Source organism: Sorex fumeus, unplaced genomic scaffold, assembly GCF_029834395.1.
Source record: "Sorex fumeus unplaced genomic scaffold, SorFum_2.1 ptg000013l, whole genome shotgun sequence".
NCBI classification, from domain to species: domain Eukaryota; kingdom Metazoa; phylum Chordata; class Mammalia; order Eulipotyphla; family Soricidae; genus Sorex; species Sorex fumeus.
Window position 1 is genome coordinate 14,692,629 of NW_026606070.1, and position 18,968 is coordinate 14,711,596.

Consider the following 18,968-nt stretch of genomic DNA (forward strand, 5'->3'; position numbering starts at 1 on the left):
GAACACTGCCAGGAATGATCCTGAGCCCAGCTTTGTATGGACCAAATCCCCACCCCCCAAAAAAACTTCATATGATAAGAGAACAGGGCCAGAGATTATACATTGGGTAGGGCGTTGCATGCTGCTGGCCTGGGTTTGATCCTTGGCACCACCTATGGTCCCTCAAGCCTCTCCAGAAGTGATCCTGAATGCTGAGCCAGGAATAAACCCTGAGCACCACTGGATGTGGCCCTGGGGGGCGGGGGGGGGGGGGGAGAAAAAAAAACTAACCCAGATGACTGAAGAAGGCTCCAAGGCCCAGTGTACATCCTTAGCATGTTGAAATCCTGGGTTTGATCCCCAGTATCATGGTCAGCACAGCGGGTAGGGCATCTGCCTTGCATGCAGCCAACATGGCCGACCCGAGTTCGATTCCTCCGCCCCTCTCGGACAGCCCGGCAAGCTACCGAGAGTATTTGATATGCCAGACACAGTAACAACAAAGTCTCCAATGGAGACGTTACTGGGCCCGCTCGAGCAAATCGACGATCAACGGGAGGGCCTTTACCTTTACCTTACCTTTATCATGGTCCAGTAAACAGCACCAGCAGTGAGGGGTCTGCTGGGAGTAGACCCTGAGCACCACTGGGTGTGGCCTAAAATACTTTTTATTTGGGTATTGGGTCACCACCCCTGTACTAACTGCTTTCTGCCCTCCCCCAATTATTAAATTTTAATTCAGGCAGGGGTAGGAGATTGGGGCCGCACCCAGAATTGCTCAGGACTTAACTCCTGGTTGTTGGCTCAGGCATCACTCCAGGCAGTGCTTGGAGTCAGCGGTGTGCAGGGCAAACAGGACACCTATTGTGTTTCTGCACCCTTCCTTTCCCCAATTAGAAACTATGAATCCATTTCTATGGGGGCAGTTAACTTACTGCTCAGGAAAGTAATGGGGAGTGGGGCATGTGGGGGCACACCTGTTACTGCTTGGAAGCAGATTTTTTTTCTTGTATTGTCGGTACTGAAGCTAGAACCTTGCTTTCTCAAAGTATGTGCTCTACTTGAGTTATGAGTCCAGGCCACCTTCCTATTACCTTTGTGTGGTCGGGGAGGAGCTAAGCTATTCTGGCTTAGTTCTTGGGGGTTGCTCTTAGCAGTGACTCTTAGCAGGATCATACGTGCCAGGCATTGAACCCAGGTATCCTGTATGCAAAGCAAACATCCTGTTGGATTTATCTCTCAGGCACAAATAATTTATTTTTGAAGGTTTTTTTCCCCCCCAAACATTTCAGAAAGCTTATTAGGGAACTGAACAATCTACATGACTATAGATATATACAACAGTTTATATATTTTATAGGCAAATGTAGAGTTTCTTTTCTCTGTTCAGTACTATAATGAATAAAAAATTGCTTAAAGCAATATTGAGGGGAGGTACTTGTCAATATATGTTCATGTATGTTCAAAATGAAACTAGGATATTGCTTAAAGAAAAACTATACATATATATAAAAGATATATATAATCTCTTATTTTTAAGGAGATAAAAGGGAAACTAGTATGAGATAATTGATAAGGACAGGTACAGGCTATAAAGTTTGAGTTAGTTTGTAATGAGTTAGGGTTGATGCAGTGGTTGGTTGGTTTGCTCAATAAATGGTTATTTTATACTGTGTTTTACTATTGATAAAGTGCGAGGTACCACCATAATCATTGACCATTACATACACATATGTGCTAGCTTTACTTTTGTACTGGACTTTCTAATTGACAAGTACCTCCCCTCAATATTCTTTACCAAGTAGATTTCTATTTTTCATCATCTTTATATAAATTATGAAATATGTTCATATATGTTCAAAATGAAACTAGGATATTCAAATTTGGGGGGCCATAATAAAATAATGAAATTTATGACACAATATATGTTACCCAATATGTAGCATAAAGTGTAGACCTTTAATAAGTTCCCAGCTCTGATCCCTAATACAGCTCCACAAAAGGTAGTCTTGGAAAACTTTTGTTTTACTAAGAGATGCGCTAAGGTCACTGGGAAGCTGTTCAAGCACAGCTGGGAGATTGTTGCAGGTGGTGCTCAGGACCACTTGGTACCTGGGGAATGAACCCACGGCTCTTCATGAAAAGAAACCCAGTCTTTAAAAATTGAGGACTAGCTCCAAAATGATTTAGAATGCAAAAATGAGAGATCTTCAAAAGATTAGTCAGGACTGGAGAAATAGCTCAAAGGGATAGTGTGCATATGTGGTATGTTCAAGCCCAGGTTCTAAACCCAGTACTATTTGGTATCCCTGAGCACTGCTGAGTATAAACCCCAACACTATTCTGGGAATTGCCCCTGGACATCCCAGATATGGCGTCCACACCAAAAACATGAAATTCCTGGGCAGATGGCATGGCTCAAGGTTAGAGTATGTGCCTCACGTGTTTAGGACCCTGAATTCAATCTTCAGCACTGCAAAATTGCTCTAAATCAATTTTCTTTCTGCTCTAAATTAGAACATTAGAACATGCTACTTTTTGTGACAATGGAATCACTCAGTGCCAGGGATGGAACAGATACACTCATATCCTGAACGAATACATGATGGTCTCCTGAATTCACTCAACCCTTTGAGCTGCCTCTGGCACAAGTCTCATTTTAATAAAGGAAGTTCTATTGATATGACTCAGTGATAAAAGTGCCTGCCTTGCATGCAGGAGACCTGGGTTCAATTCCCAGAATCACAAAAGAAACCATATAGCATATATTAAGGCGTGTATTCAAACATTTACAAATGCCCGGGTGAATTAATTTTTTCATTTATTCCCCTTTTGCTGTTGTGCTGATAACCAGTTGTGCCCACACACTGGGCTGTGCTGCCAGTGTGTACCCACTCTGCGCACAAACGGGTATCAGGAGATCTAACTCATCCTCAGGTCTTGCGAGAAAGGTGATCTTAGCCACCGACCCATAGAGGTTTCTCTATTAATGGTGAATATGACTCCCAGAATCTAGAGAAAAACAGTATCCTTCTGAACGAGTATATGATGAACAGTATTTGAAACTTCTCATTACCCTATTATTTGCCTGCCATTTTTTTTTTTTAATTTTGGGCCTATACCACTGCTGGAGAACCGAGACCCAACCAGGGATTCCAGAATGTAAAGTATATACTCCAGCCCTTTGCTCCAACTCCCTGACCCATTTTATATGAACATTCATTTTAATCTAACATTAGTTAATATTCAACACAATTCGATTTCCAGGTCTAGTGATAAACCTTCTTTGAAGAAACTCCATGTCATTGTAGTTTGCTGTGCTAGGAAAACAAAATAAATCAGTTCATGTGGACTCAGCCATATTCCTTTTAACTAGAGGTTAAAACTCAAAGTTACTGTTTAGGTCAAAGATACGTGTGTAATTTCCCCTGGTAAAGACTGAAAGTGGTTTGAAAATGGGGAACGTTGCTAAGAAAACTACCTTCAAGCCAGGAGATAGTATTTAAGGTTTTCCGCCACTTCAAATGAAAGATAAAACACTGGGGGAACTTTCGTTTCAAGTTCAAGCTACTTAAATTTATTTTTAAAATTTATAAAAATGTTTTTCAACTCAGTTTCAAAGGGAATTGAAAATGCTGTAACAAAAGAGCTAATGACAAACAGAACTGTAATATGCCTAAAAGATGCCGATTAAAACTCGGCATCACCAGAAACAACCCTCAAAAAAAAAAAACAAAAAAAACCTAGTGTTCACACTTTGATGAAATGGGCAGTCTAACTCTAGCAGACACAATCAGCGTACGTTAAGAAGTCGGAGACCACTCTATGGTTACAAAAAAAACCGAAACACCCAACAAGCTTAATCCAGTCTAACTGACATGGCCAGATGAAAAATAGCAAGAACACAGGTGAAACGGCCATCAGGATGCGAGATGCCTCGAAAAAGAGCCGCAGCGGGGCGAGAAACAATTCCGGCCCACCCAGGGAGCTCCACGCCAGCATCAGCAGCGTGAAAGTTCCGAGCATGCGCACTAGGCCTGTCGCCATGCCGCGTGGGAAAGGCGGAGCTACGCTCCCTGACGTCATCACCGGTGCGCCCGCGCCGCTAAAACCACACTTGCGAGACCCGGAAAGGTCATCGAGGGTTCCGAGGCCGGCGCGCGCTCACAGGGCGCCGGGGTCGCGGCGCATGCGCTGGGCTCCCTGAGCCGAACCGTGGGCGCCTGTGAGGCGGACTGCTTCGCGTTCGGGGTTCGGCGCGGCCCTCCGAGATGTGGTGCCGGCTCGGCTCTCGGTTCCTGCGGCCGTTCCCTCCCCGGCCACGCGTGGCCCGAGGCGCGCTGCGTGTGCCGGCCCTGGCGCTGGCCGCTCGGCCGTCCTCTCTGCCCGTGTGGGCGCTGGCGGCCGTGTCCACGGGCGCGGGGCCGGGCGGCGCGGGCGGCTGGTACGAGGCCCTGGCCTCGTCGGCGCCCGTGCGGGGCGCGGAGGACGTGCTGCTCGGCGCGCACGCCGCCAGCGGCCTGCCGTGGTGGGGCAGCATCCTCGTCACCACCGCGGCCCTGCGCGGGGCCGTCACCTTGCCCCTGGCCGCCTACCAGCACTACATCCTGGCCAAGGTGAGGGGCGCCGGGCCCGCGCGCGCAGCCGCCTCCACCGGGACCCGTGCGCGGCGTGGGCGGGGCGGAAGGCGAGCGGCCACTTCCGGAGGGCCCGGCGCCCGGGCTTCCGAGCGGGCGGGCCGGGAGCGCGAGTTGGGCGCATGCGCGAGGTGGCCCGCTGCGCGCACCTGGCCCTAGCGCGCGCCCGCCCCGTGCTCAGCGGATCGCTGCCTGCTCAGTTTGCACGGAGATAAGTCAGAAGCAGCACTACGGAGAAACTGCAGAGAAACAAAGTCGTTTGCAAATGTTACCCGCATTCTTGCCGTTTTTTGTGTTTCACGGATTTTTTAAAATTTCGAGTGAGGTTCCCGTGGGGGGTGGGTGGGAATCGGGATGGCAAATCGCTTCTGCTCTCTTAGATCCGACAGTCAGATACTTTTTGTTAAATAGGCTTCAAAGGGCTTTAGAAGCTGTGGTCAGAGTGAGGGTAAACACAGAAACCAGTACCAAAAGTCAGTTAACCACAGGGAGAAGAAAAGAACCAGCAGAAATAAATGCAGGAATTTCGTTTTTCTCCTTCCTTCCTTCCTTCCTTCCTTCCTTCCTTCCTTCCTTCCTTCCTTCCTTCCTCCCTCCCTCCCTCCCTCCCTCCCTCCCTCCCTCCCTCTCCCCCTCCCTCTCCGGGTACCTACGTCAAAAACTTTTACATTACTGGGAAATAGAGGCTTGAAGCATCCAAGCCCAGGGTGCAGCTTCCCTTACACCCCTACACCTGATAAGTGGGCACTGTTTGAAGGTTAAACATGAGCATATGTTTGGAGGGACAAGGGTCACACCCCACGGGGCTTAGGTCTTACTCTTGGCTGGGCTCAGTGGTGTTGAGGATCAGATCGAGGTTGGCTGTATGCAAAGCAGGCCTGTGGTACTCTGTGTATATATAGACCTGTATAATATGTATAATCTGTATGTATTATATCACTCTATCACTGTCATCCTATTCATCGATTTCCTTGAGCAGGCACCAGTAACGTTTTTTAGTCCTAGCCCTGAGATTTTAGAAAGTGCCACATTGGAGGCTCTTTAAGGGTCAGGGGAATGAGACCAATCTTGTTACTGGTTTTTGGCATATTGAATATGCCAGGGAGTTTGCCAGACTCTTCAGTGGGGGCTGGCTACTCTCGGTAGCTTTCTGGGTTCTCTGAGAAGGAGAACTAGACTATAAGAGGTTGCTTCCAGGAGCTGGGTTTTATAGTCCCAGGGTCTTGGCCATTGATGGGATTATATATGTACATAGGATTGTGGCGGTTAGTATCTGGCCCTGGAATACAGAGCTAAGTAAAAGATGGAATTTGAATTTGGTTCTCACTTAAGATGCCTTAAAGTAACATTTTTTGTTTGGGGTTTGGGGACACACCAGGTACCCTAGGGATGGTGGGAGGGCTACTACTTCCTGTTTGGGGGTCCTTTGGAGTGCTCAGGGACCATGCTGGAAACCTCAGCCTTCAGTATGCAAAACACTCTGGGTTAATTCTTAGGCATCAACTAACATCTTATGCTTAGACATGGGGTTTTCCTCCCTCCCTCCATTCCTGCCTCCCTCCCTCCCCCCTTCCTTCCTTCCCTCCTTCCTTCCTTCCCTCCTTCCTTCCTTTCCTCCCTCCCTCCCTCCCTCCCTCCCTCCCTCCCTCCCTCCCTCCTTCCTTCCTTCCTTCCTTCCTTCCTTCCTTCCTTCCTTCCTTCCTTCCTTTCTCTTTTTAGTCATAAGGCTTCTTGATTTTAAACCACATTTTAAAAATATGAAATTTGGCAAGAGAGTAAAGTTACGCATAAAGGTGTTTTTATATGCTTGTAACAAATTGTACTTTTTCTTTAGCTAGGTGGAAAATTTGCAGCCAGAAATAAAAAGCATTGCTAGGCACCTTAACCAAGAAGTTGCAATTCGTGCAAATCAGTTGGGATGGTCTAAAAATGTTGCCCGGTAAGCTAATTTTGTGATTTTGAATAAACATACATATAAACATACTATGTATTTGATGGTGTGTCCTACAAATTTGAAGTTGCTGAAGCTTTAGCAGCAAAATAATTCTTGTACTCTTAAGTACTTTAATGGATTTTTGTGAATCATAGTTTTACATACTGTATTTTTAAAACAGTAACAAAGATAATGAAATCCTGTTCCCGTTTAAAAAAGAGTCCATAATCATATAATGATGCCCAGTGAAATTTTTTTTTTAAAGTTAAATATGAGAAGTTTAGACCATCGAGAAAAATTAGTAGAAGCTTTACATAATGAAGATACTATACTATTGGAATTTTGTTCAGCTAATGTTATAAGTTAAATTGAATATTTTAACAATGTACATGAAGGGTGGGAGAGAAAATGTAAGTGCCTTGGTAGAAGCAACTGGATAGCCAAGTTGTCTGTCTGCTGTAGCTACACTGAAAGTCTTTATCCAGGTGTTGACTGCTGCAATTCTCTGCCAGACTTCATCCACTGGATCCCCTAAATAACAGCTTCAGTTTGCCTAAGCTACTACTTAGCTTCCCAAATTCTTATATTTGCTAAACAAGTTTTCACCTGTTCATAGGAATAAGAGAAATAAGGACTTTGTATTATGCATATTATTTACATTGTTACGCATGTGTTTTTATCTATATGGATTGGAATATACCAATTACCTTCAATATAAAATTCTGTCCTCTAGTATTAAAAATCTGACATTTAAGAAAAAATCATGTGATTGCTTAAGAATTTTGATGTTGAATGATTACCTTATATAAAATAGACTTTAAGAGATTTAAAAATGAATTAATCTCAATAATAATCAATACTCCATGAGACTACAGAAAGTGGGATTTAAGAACAAGAGTATCATGATTCACAGTTTAAGAAAATCTGTATGAAGACTGAGCTATACTTAGTAGACAGTAGTCAATGTATGCAAAGCCCTGGGTTTGATCCCTGACATGGCAGGGAACCTTCAGCATTGCTGGGAATAACTCCAAAACAAATAATCTTCATGGGAAATTTTTTGAAAAAATGGGCACCATTTTTACAGGTAAAGAACATACATGGTATGTTTGTTATAGAGCATATGCTTTGCAAGCAGGAGCCTTGGGTTCAGTCCCTGGCATTGCATGGCCCTCCCAATTTCTGCTGGGAACAACTTCCCAAAACTGAACTGGGAGTAGCCTCTGAGTACATTTGGGTGTGGCCTAAAGAACAAAACAGGTGTTCAGAGTTCAGTACTGTGCCTGGTAGGAGGTGAAATATTTAAGTAAAATGTGCTCTCACCCTCAGTTCTGAATTTTGGCCTTAGGGGCACATCTGGCAGTACTTGGGGAACCGTGTGGTTCTGGAGGTTGAAACCAGGACTCTAATGTGCAGAGCATGTGCTATAACCCTTCGAGTTATTTTTGCCTCTCATCATTAATATTTACTTTTTAATTTTTTTTGTTGTTTGGCCTATGAGCAATGCTTGGACCACATCTGGCATTACTCAGTCTATTGGTCTGCATGGTTCGATGCTAGGAAATAATGATGCAGTGTACTGGCTGCAACTACTAGGGACATTTCAGTAATACTTGGGGGCCAACAGGGCCATGCCCAGTGATGCTTGAACCATGTGGATCAAACCAATGACCCTGGTGCTGAGCATAAGCCCTTGGCCCCAGTGTTGTCTTTCTAGCCTTGAATATATAATTATGGTATACCACATGAGTAGTGAAATACCCCGTGTTAAAATCTAATTGACAAGGAGCATACTTGCACACCAGCACCTGTGCATGGACAGGCAGTAACAACCGAGGTGGTTAGTGGACCAGTGGTTTAAACTTTTCTATACCAGTGAAGAATAGTTGAAGAATAAAAGTTCTACACAAATCATTTTTGTGCCAATCCCGAGTGTGTTTCTGCTATGTATATGATGCACTATTAGTAGTCAGTTAACATGGCCTCCTTTCCTTTTTCCACTCCTCTCGCAAACTAGACTCACTTACCTCAAGAACATGCGGAGACTTGTTTCAGAGCTGTATGTTCGGGATAACTGCCACCCTTTCAAAGCCACTGTATTGGTCTGGATTCAGCTCCCGATGTGGGTCTTTATATCTGTTGCTCTCCGGAATTTTAGCACAGGAGCAGCACATTTAGAAGGTATTTATTCTGGAAGTCTTTTCCTCTCCATAGCTTCACTAATGAACTCTTAGAAAAACACTTCTTTGTTTAATTAATTAGTATCTTAATTCTTTACAAGATGCAGAATGTAAATTAGTAAATGAATTGTATTGAGAAAATAAATGGATTTAGAAAGGATATCGTAATGAGTGTTCTTTTAAGTTATGGTAAAAAAGTAGTGTTAGAGGGTCTAGGGAGGGACCTCAAAGGCTTGAGTGTATGCTTTGAGTGTAGAAGGCCCAGATTTCATCGCCAGCATTGCATGGTCCCAGTGTGTATGGTCCCAGAACTAACCAACACAAATGAGAATTAGTTTTGTAATTCCAGAACTTGGTTCCCTGACTGAGATTTGTTTTCCACCTATAACACTAAAAGACCAGGTGCTGGAGTAATAGCACAGCAGGTAGGGCGTTTGCCTTGCACGTGGCTGACCCGGATTCTATTCCCAGCATCCCATATGGTCCCCTGAGCACCGCCAGTAGTAATTCCTGAGTGTAGAACCAGGAGTAATGCCTGAACATCGCCGGGTGTGACCCAAAAAGAAAAAAAGCAAACAAAAAATTAAAAGACCACATATATGTTATATATATTAAGAAATTATTTAAATAGAAGAATTATTATTTAATGTAAAGATAGTTCTAAGGACTGAGAAAGTGGTTCAGCAATAAGCACATGCCTGGCATGCTTGAGTTCTAGGTTTGGGCTTGAGCACCAAAGAGTAAACAAATAGACAAATGTATTGCTAACTAGACAGTGGTTTGAATAGATTATAAAGAGGCCTATGTACAAATGATTATTTAGATTTAAGTCTGAAAGAATTTTGCTATATTATCATCTTAATCCTCTTTGCTATATAAAGTTTCTTGCCTCTTGCTCAGTATAGGAAGGAATAATTTATGTTGTGGAATGAAAATAAGTTGAATAAAGTCAGTACAGATCTTTACTGTGAAGGATATCATTTTGAAATTTATAGATTTCTTTTGTCCTTTTTATTTCTTGTTAAGTTTAGGAATTATTTTATTGTACTTATAAAGAAAACTTTCTGCAGGTTTGTCTGTTCAGGAGCAGTTGGCTAGTGGTGGAGTCTTGTGGTTTCCTGACCTCACGGCTTTGGATTCCACTTGGATTCTGCCTATCTCTGTTGGTGTCATCAATTTATTAATAGTGGAGGTCAGTGGTTTTAAATTAAACTTATTTATCACTTAAAGAATTTGGATTTTTGTTGTTTCTGTTCTGGCATCAAACATAAATTACATAATATAAATGTGTTTGCATGGTAATGATAGTTCTGAGTCAGGTTTAAGTGTCTCTGATGTGATTCCAATAAATTATTGACAAATGGTTTGTCGTAGGCTAGTTGTCAATCTTAAAATTAAATGCTAATAATTATGACTCTGAAATCAGAATACTTCCTGAGTTTCCTTGAACTTTAAAATTACATGAGCCAGAGTTAGTTCAGCTGGCTGACTGACTGCATGTTTGGTGTGATCCCTAGTAGCACATGCTCCCCCAAGGACCACTGAGAGAAACCCCTGAGCATAACTGGGTGTTGCCCCTAAACCAAAATAGTAATAGCAGAATACTTCCACATGTGACACCTTGCATTTCATCTCTGGCACTGCCAATAAAAGTGTGTTTGTTTGTGTGTGTGTGTGTGTGTGTGTGTGTGTGTGTGTGTGTGTTTGTGTGGCGGGTCTGGGGGGGGGGTTGGAGTTAGGGGGCGGAAACAAAATGCAGCAGTTAGGGTGCATGCCTAGCTTGCTCCTAGCCTCAGGTTTCATTTCTAGTATTACATGGTACCCTGAGTAGTGCCAGTATCATGAAGTGTGGCCTGGATAATCCCTGGTACTGCAGGGCGCAAGCAACATCTTATCCTTGTGTCTCTGCATTGAACCCAGTTGTCCCAGAGTGCGTGTGGGACCCCCAAGCCTCCTAAACACCATTTGATAGGCCCAAAGGAGGGGGAGCATATATATATTTTCAATTGCGATCTCACTGTTTTGTGTTCTCTGAAATTTAATATACCCCTTAATTTTTCAAATGAGAAGAATCGAGATAATAATACAAAGTCTTAGATGAAAGTTTCTTGAGGAAAGATTTCGTGTGTGGTTTTAACATTTTCCTAAAGGTACCTAGCACAATCTTACTGTGCTTGATACTTAGTAAGTTTATTAGAAAATGATAAACTCATGGCCACAATGAATTAATATTCATTATCTTCTTCTTTCCTTCATACCATTTGACACTCGGTGTGCATAAATTTAATAAAAACTTAACCATGTGAGGCGCTGGAGTCATAGCACAGCGGGTAGGGCGTTTGCCTTGCATGCAGCCGACCTGGGTTCAATCCCCGGCATCTCATGGTCCCCCAAGCACCGCCAGGAATAATTCTTGAGTGCAGAGCCAGGAATAACGCCTGAGCATCGCTGGGTATGACCCAAAAAGGAAAAAAAAAAAAACTTAACCATGTGTATCTGTGTGTCTGTGTGTGTGTGATGCTGGGAATTCAACCACTTGAACCCGGACCTTATATATGTACGGAAAGTACCTTGACATGGAAATACTAGTATACAAGTATACTGGCATAAAAACTTACTGTTTCTTTTTTGATTTTGGACCACACCTGGTACTGGGACTATTTCTGGTACGTTGCTTGGGATCACCCCTGGCAGTGGTTGGGGACCATAAAGTTTTAGGAATTGACTCCTGGGTTCCAGCATACATGGCATGTGCACAAGCCCTTTGAGCTATCTTCCTGACTTCATTAAAGCTTATTCTTTATGGAGGGGCAAGAGGTTGGCGCCTCACCAGTGGTGCTCCAAGACTCTTGACTTTGTGCTCAGAAGGGACTTCCCTGGTAGTGCTCAGGGAATCGTACAGTGCTGGGGATCAAACCAGGGGTTGACTGCATGCATGGAAAGCATTTACCTCCTGCACCACTGCTCTAACAGGTAATTCTTACATTATGGACACTACTGTGAGGAATTTACTTGAATTGACTTATTTAATTCAGAGGTAGGTGGGCACACACACTAGGGAACCCCTGGGCTGTTCCTGCTCAGGGGTACCAGGACTCCCAACTTAAGATACTTTTTAATGTAACATTTTTATAAAATGTTTGAAGGTATGAGGCAGGCATCCTTAGTACTTGAGCTACCTCATTTGATTTTTAATACTAATCCTACAGGGTAGATACCATTATTATCCTCCCTTTATTTTTAATGCAGTAGAGCAGTTGTCTTACACATATGGGATGATGTTTCATTCTCCAGAAAACAATTTATTCACCACAAAAAAAGAAAATGCACTGATTGACTTGTAAAGCACTGTCCTCCCGTTGCTCATCGATTTGCTCGAGTGGGCCCAGTAACGTCTCCATTTTGAGACTTGTTGTTACTGTGTTTGGCATACTGACTACAACATGGGTAGCTTGCCAGGCTTTGCTGTGCGGGCGAGATACTCTCGGTAGCTTGCTGGCCTCTCTGAGAGGGGCGGAAGAATCGAACCCTGCTTACCCGGGCTGGCTGCGCGCAAGGCAAACGCCCTACCACTGTGCTATCACTCTATTTTATTTAGTATGAGTCTCCTCTTGTTGTTTATATTTCTTTTAGTTAGAACTCCGTTTAAATATCCTCAATATTTATTCTCAAACATAAATTTTCAGTATTTGATGTTTTTGTGATGTGTTTTGATGTGTTGTGAAAATATAGGTAAAGGCGTGTCAGAAATCAGTTGTTATATTAGAGCTTGTCTAATTCAACATTTTGATACTCACTGTTCATTTATATTCTTTCCCTTCAGATGTTTGCTTTACAGAAATTGAGAATGTCTCGTTTCCAGTTGTATATCACATACTTCCTTCGTGCAGTATCACTGTTGATGATTCCAATTGCTGCAACAGTACCTTCAGTGAGTAACCATCAGCATTATGTGTCGTGTGTGCTGATCTTCTCTATTCTTACCTTTACTTGATCCTGCCTCTTCTTCTAAGCTTCCTCTGATTATTCAATCCCTTGTTGGTTTCTGAATATTTTTAGTGACTACTCTTTCTGTCATCATGTGATTTGGGATTCCTGAAACTTATTAATCTTCCTTAATGTAAATATCTTACCCTCTTCCTCCACTCTTAAATTTAACTCATTTTTTTCCTTAAAAATAAAGTCTTAGAAACTATCACATAGTACAATGGACATAATTTTTTTTTTTTTTTTTTTGCTTTTTGGGTCACACCCGGCGATGCACAGGGTTTACTCCTGGCTCTGCACTCAGAAGTTACTCCTGGGGGTGCTCAGGGGACCATATGGGATGCTGGGAATCGAACCTGGGTCGGCCATGCCCTACCTGCTGTGCTATCGCTCCAGCCTCCAATGGACATAATTTTTCTGCTGTTAGTTGACATTTTGAATTTTTTATGTATACAGAGATTAGACAATGAATTTGACACTTAGTAAAAGGGAAAAACATGTAATAAAAAAGTACTGGAGATAGAGTTCAGTGGACAGGGTGCTTGCCTTCCATGGCACTAATCCAGATTCAATTCCCAGCACCCCGCTTCATCTCCCAGGCTCAGCCAGGAGTGATCCCTCAGTGCAAAGTTGTGAGTAAGTTCTGAGCACTGCCAGGTATGGCCCAACAACAAGCAACCCCCTGAAAACAACAAAAGAAACAATACAAAAGTCTCATCAATTCATATATGATCATGTTTTATCTCATAGCAGTACTATAAAGTATCTATAATTGCCCCAATTTATAGTGATTTTCTTCTGACATAACTTTTGATTACTTTTAAATATATAATAATGATAAAATATTTTGCGTATTGCAAAATGATAAGTTTATTTACTTTCCATCACCATAATTAAAATTAACTTTTTCCCACTGATCAAAAACTTTTTTAAAAAGACCTCTCAGCAACTCTCAGGTATAAAGAAACAGTAATACTAACAGCTATGTTCATGCTGTATATTATGTTCCTAAGACTGACATCTCTAGCCAGGTTTTTTTTTTTTCTACTGTTTTGGCTTTTTGGGATCACACCCGGCAATGCTCAGGGATTACTCCTGGCTCGGCTCTCAGGAATTACTCATGGTGCTTGAGGGACTAGATGGGATGCCGGCGATTGAACTCAGATTGTCCTACTTGCTGTACTGTATAGCTCCAACTGGACTTATTTTTAACTCTTCGCTATTTCACTGTATCTGCCACCACCAGTCTTACCACTACTGGCAACCTTCAGTGTATTCTCTGTTTGGTTTGGGGAGGTTAGTTGTTTATTATTTGTGTTTCAAGTTCTGCAGATAAGTGAGTACATGTGATACGTGGCTTTGACTGTTTCACTTAGAATAATAATCTTGAAGTCTGTTCATATTACCACAATAGCAGGAGTTCCTTTTCTATGATGGGTTAATATCCCATTGTGTATACTAAATATTTTCTTTATATATTTATCTGTCATTAGGCAGATTGCTTTCATATCTTGACTTTTATAAGTAATGTTACAGTGAATGTGTTAGTACAGTTATCATTTGAGTTGTTTTTATTTTCTTCCTATATGCTTATATATCTACACTTAGGTTCTTGCCTCCTTTGTTAAAATTAATTCTTTATGCTTGGGTTTATTTCTGAACTTTCTATTCATGTGATTTGGGCGTCTGGGAGCTGTGTTCCTGGCAATGCTTGTCTTAGCTGTGCGGACTAATGGTTTGCTGTTTTGGCCCAGCATTGCCCTACAGTGCCAGCTATCAAACTCGGGGCCTAACCCATACACAGTGTGTACTTGAGCCCTTTGCATTATCTTCTGACCCTGAATAAGTGGTTCTATGCCAGTATATGTTTTGATTGCTGCTTTCTTTGTAATACAGTTTTTATTTTTATTTTTATTTCTTGTGTAATGCAGTTTGTGCAATGTCCTTAACTTTTTCATCTTCCAAAATTGCTTAGACTAATTAGGTTCTTTTGTGGTTCCAGGTAAACCTTAAGATAGGTTTTTCTGGGGCTAGAGAGAGAGAATACAGCTGTTAGGGCACTTGCCCTGCACACAGCCAACCCATGTTTAGTCCCTGGCACCATACTGTGTGTGGTCCATTGAGCCCTGCCAGGAGAGATCCCTGATTGTAGAACCAGGAGTAAACCCTGAGCACTGTAAGCTATGGCCCCAGAAAGGAACTGAAAAAATGTTTTTCTATCCTACAAAAATGTTATAGGCATTAAGTTACATGGTGAGCTCTAATAGAGAAAAAGAATTGGTTATGCCTGCAATTTTTCTAGCCTTTTTCTCTGTTTCCTGTGGCTCTTTCTATGTTGAACATGAAAACTCTTAGGCACATCTCTTTCCTCAGAGATGATATGTAGATAATAAAGTGCAATTCATATTAGATACAGTTAATATCAACAGAGTGCTTTATACTGTTTGTATTAAGAATCTCAAGCTGTATGTTTTCTGCATCAAAATGTATTTTTAAGCTGTTAATTGATTAATCATCTGAAGTAACTTGTTCTTCTTTAAAGTGGAAATTATGAGCCAGGAAGATAGCTCAGTGGGCTGAAACACATGCTTTGCATGCAGTAGTCTTGGGTTTGGTCTCTAGCACTGCATGGGGATCATCCCAGCATGCCCTGAGCAAAGCCGGGCGTGTCACCTGAGCTTAGAACCACACACGGAGTAGTAGGAGCCCTTGCAAAAGTAACATTACTTAATGCATTTCTTAATGCAAAAGTAACAATTACAGGCAGAATTATGTAGGTAGATTACAGTAGATACACCATTAATATATGAGTAAGACTCCAGTTCAAATAAAGTACTGAGACTTCTCAGTCAAAGATTAAATTCACAGGAACAAAGAGTACAAACAGGGCCTTCAGTACTTAGTAAGTACCGAAGTATTGAATATTCCACTCAGATGTGTGGGAGATTTAGAGTAAAACAATTAAGTGTAGAGTGATGTGGGAGTTCAGTTGAAACTGAGAGGTCCAGTGTGACTTCTCACTGCTCCATCATCCAGCAACTGTCCTTTTATTTTCTCTTCCCTGTTATAGGAATGGGAAAGTGTAGTCACCTTTGAGTGCTGTCATCTCCCTTTAACGTACTGTAGAAATGACCCCTGAAAATGCCGTCTTTATGCAGCCCCCTTTGCAGAATCCTGCCAGGGTCCTGCCATGTACCAGTTCTTGTGTCTTATGGCCCAGCCTAACGGCAGAAAAGACTAAGAGGGGTTAGTTTTGTTTCTGTTTGGGGATCATACCATGAGGTGGTCAGGGGCTACTACCAGGTTTAAGGTTGGGGACCGGGATCACTACTAATGTTGTTTAGGGGACCCTACGGTGCCAGGGTAAGAAGAAACTCATGTCTTTTTTCTTGTGAAGCATATCTTTCAGACATTTGAGCTGTTTCTCCAGTTCCCAAATTAGGTCCTCCCTCCCAATATCACAGTCCTCCCGTTGTTCATCGATTTGCTCGAGCGAGCCCAGTAACATCTCCATCGTGAGACTTGTTGTTACTGTGTTTGGCATATTCAATACGGTCACGGGGAGCTTGCCAGGCTTTGCCGTGCAGGCGAGATACTCTCGGTAGCTTGCCGGGCTCTCCGAGAGGGGCAGAGGTATCAAACTCCTGCGTGCAAGGCAAACACCCTACCTGCTGTACTATTGCTCCAGCCCCCTTCCCAATATATCCCACTAAAAATTAATACTAAGGAAGAAAAATGATCCTTTGTATATATCTCAAAATCTGATGTATTTGGTCCTAGGGTACCATTTACTTAGTGGATAAATGGCTTGGATAAATGACTTGATGATGATTCAATTATTTTAGTCATTTTTAAAATACTAATTTAAGATATTTAACATTGACTTTGCATCATCACTATTTTATTGTCTACATATGTTAGCACTCCAGTCGGCCATGTTGGCTGCGTGCAAGGCAAATGCCCTACCGCTGTGCTATCAGCAGTAGGGCGTTTGCTTTGCATGCAGCCAACATGGCCGACCCGAGTTCGATTCCTCCGCCCCTCTTGGAGAGCCCGGCAAGCTACCGAGAGTATCTCGCCCGCACGGCAGAGCCTGGCAAGCTCCCCGTGACGTATTGATATGCCAGACACAGTAACAACAAAGTCTCCAATGGAGACGTTACTGGGCCTGCTCGAGCAAATCGACGAACAACGGGAGGGCTTTTATTTATATGTTAGCACAATATAATTCACCCAACAGTTTGCTTAAGAAGGTGCTTAGAATCCTTACTGATGAGGAAATTGAAGCTTAGTGAAGATAAGTAACTCATCCAGTGTTGTTCATCTATTAAATAAAAACCTTGACATATGTCCAGACAGTTTGTGTCCTACTCCTAACTACTATGCTAATCTGCCTTTGAGGGTGTCTTACTTTGTGTTCCCAAACTTGCTTAGAACTCTACATGAATTATCTCATTAATTTCTACAGCAATCCTCCTAGACAGGAATAATTCTTTGCCCATTTTACACACTGAAATGGGAAAATACCTTATTAAATTCAGATAAAACATGTTTGTTCCTGGAGTTTGACTGCAGGACCTAAACTCTACCACCACCTGTTCTTATCTCTGAGGCCTAAAAAGAATTTGGAACACAGGTTTCAAACGGCTGCAGAAAGTATAGTCAGTGATCTAAATTGTAGGTTCCTAAACGTTTTTGACTTCCTTCCCTATCTTCAGGAAAACAGAATCTCTCGGCCTGCCCCCTAGACAGACTACTTTTCTGAGCCAAAAAGCAAATTATGGTTCTCACCATGCATCTCTCACCATGGTGCTCACGTATCTTTATTTTGTTGTAGTGCTTGCACACACTTAACTGCAGTGCAACCGGAAATGTGGTACCAGGGAGTAGCACTGCTAGGATTGCTCTGAGTGCATGCGGGGCACCAGGGATTTGAACTCATAACTGCAGTTGCAAGGCAAGCAGTCTTAAGTCACTGTGCTATCCCTCCTGGCCCATTCCTAGTTACACTTGAAACTGGTTGCCTGGGCAAATATGGAAGATAAATGACTCTGGGGGAAAGTGATGTCTTGGGAGGCTAAATTTGGTTTCATAAATAGTGATGCCCCTAGTGTCCTACCCCCATTAGAGCAGCTTCCGAGGACTCTTGGTCAGGAAAAGGTAGGCGAAACTGCCAAAGAACTGTGAGGTCTCTCTTGGGTCTCTACCTGGGAGTGCTCTCTCATCCACCTCCTGTTATGAATACTCGCCCTTTTCCTTTCTGTTTTCTGTCTTATGTCCCCACTGGATTATCCCTGTACCATGGGGCATGGTAGGAGGCAGCAGAGCCCTCTTGGGGAAACGCTGATTGAGTCTTTCAACTTGCTTCACATCTAGTAGAGCTGTTGCTGGTCTCCGATGGCTTCTGCGGGTCTTGGACAGGCCTTTTATTTTAAGTCATGGTAATTTTGCGTATTGTCTGCTTATGTCTTGACTTTGGTATCTTTGACAGTTGGAACAGTTTTAACACTCTTGTCTTTTCTTCTCTTTATAGTCGATTGTTCTCTACTGGTTGTGCTCCAGCTTCATGGGCCTTTCACAGAATTTGCTGCTGCGTTCTCCTAGGTTTCGACAGCTTTGCCGAATCCCGCTGACTCAGTCAGACTCAGTTACTCCTTATAAGGACCTCATTACTGCCTTTAATGCCAAATTCATTTCAAGAAAATGACTTATCTTCCATTTAAAACATTTACAACCATCACTGTCATCTTTATGTATTTTAGAAGATTTAGAAATTCAGAATCAACTTTATTTAAAGTCTTGAGCTCTGTGGAATCATGAAGTACTGTATTAAGATATAGTCCAGATATATTTGAAAATATTAAAAATCTTGACTGGGGAGAGATAGTATGAGGATTAAGGTTGTTTTTCATGCATGCAGCCTACCCCAGCACCAAATATGTTCCCCTGAGCACTGCTGGATGTGGCCGAAAAACCAAAAGGAAAATCTTTAAAATCTTGGGCTGGAAAGATACCCTACAGGGTAGGGTGCTTAACTTGCACATGGCTGATCCGCATTGGGTCCTGACACCCATATAGTCTGCTGAGCCAAGCAGGTGTGCTTCTGAGTGCCGTTCCAGAAGTAAGCTGAGCACTCCTGGGTATGGCCCAAAAGCCAGAAAAATGAAGTCTTTAAGTGTTAGAAATACAGTATGTTTAATTGTATCCCAAGGATATCAACGTGGCAATGTTTTATGAAATTATAAATTACTA

General features: G+C 42.6%; 1 protein-coding gene across 1 annotated transcript; it reads left to right on the forward strand.

Annotated features, from left to right (window-relative positions):
- The first annotated feature begins 4,196 nt into the window (after nucleotides 1-4,196).
- Nucleotides 4,197-18,503, forward strand: LOC130020684 (cytochrome c oxidase assembly protein COX18, mitochondrial). Its single transcript, XM_056111311.1, has 6 exons — nucleotides 4,197-4,595; nucleotides 6,455-6,555; nucleotides 8,567-8,730; nucleotides 9,800-9,921; nucleotides 12,553-12,660; nucleotides 18,250-18,503. Exons 1-6 carry the CDS (start codon nucleotides 4,251-4,253, stop codon nucleotides 18,421-18,423), a joined length of 1,014 nt encoding a protein of 337 aa, XP_055967286.1. The 5' UTR covers nucleotides 4,197-4,250; the 3' UTR covers nucleotides 18,424-18,503.
- The last annotated feature ends 465 nt before the right edge of the window (nucleotides 18,504-18,968 follow it).

Coding starts and splice junctions, on each gene's coding strand:
- LOC130020684 (XM_056111311.1), top strand. CDS start 4,251: ATGTGGTGCCGGCTCGGCTCTCGGTTCCTGCGGCCGTTCCCTCCCCGG. Junction 4,596..6,454: donor AGCACTACATCCTGGCCAAG/GTGAGGGGCGCC, acceptor TTCTTTAGCTAG/GTGGAAAATTTGCAGCCAGA. Junction 9,922..12,552: donor TCAATTTATTAATAGTGGAG/GTCAGTGGTTTT, acceptor CTTTCCCTTCAG/ATGTTTGCTTTACAGAAATT.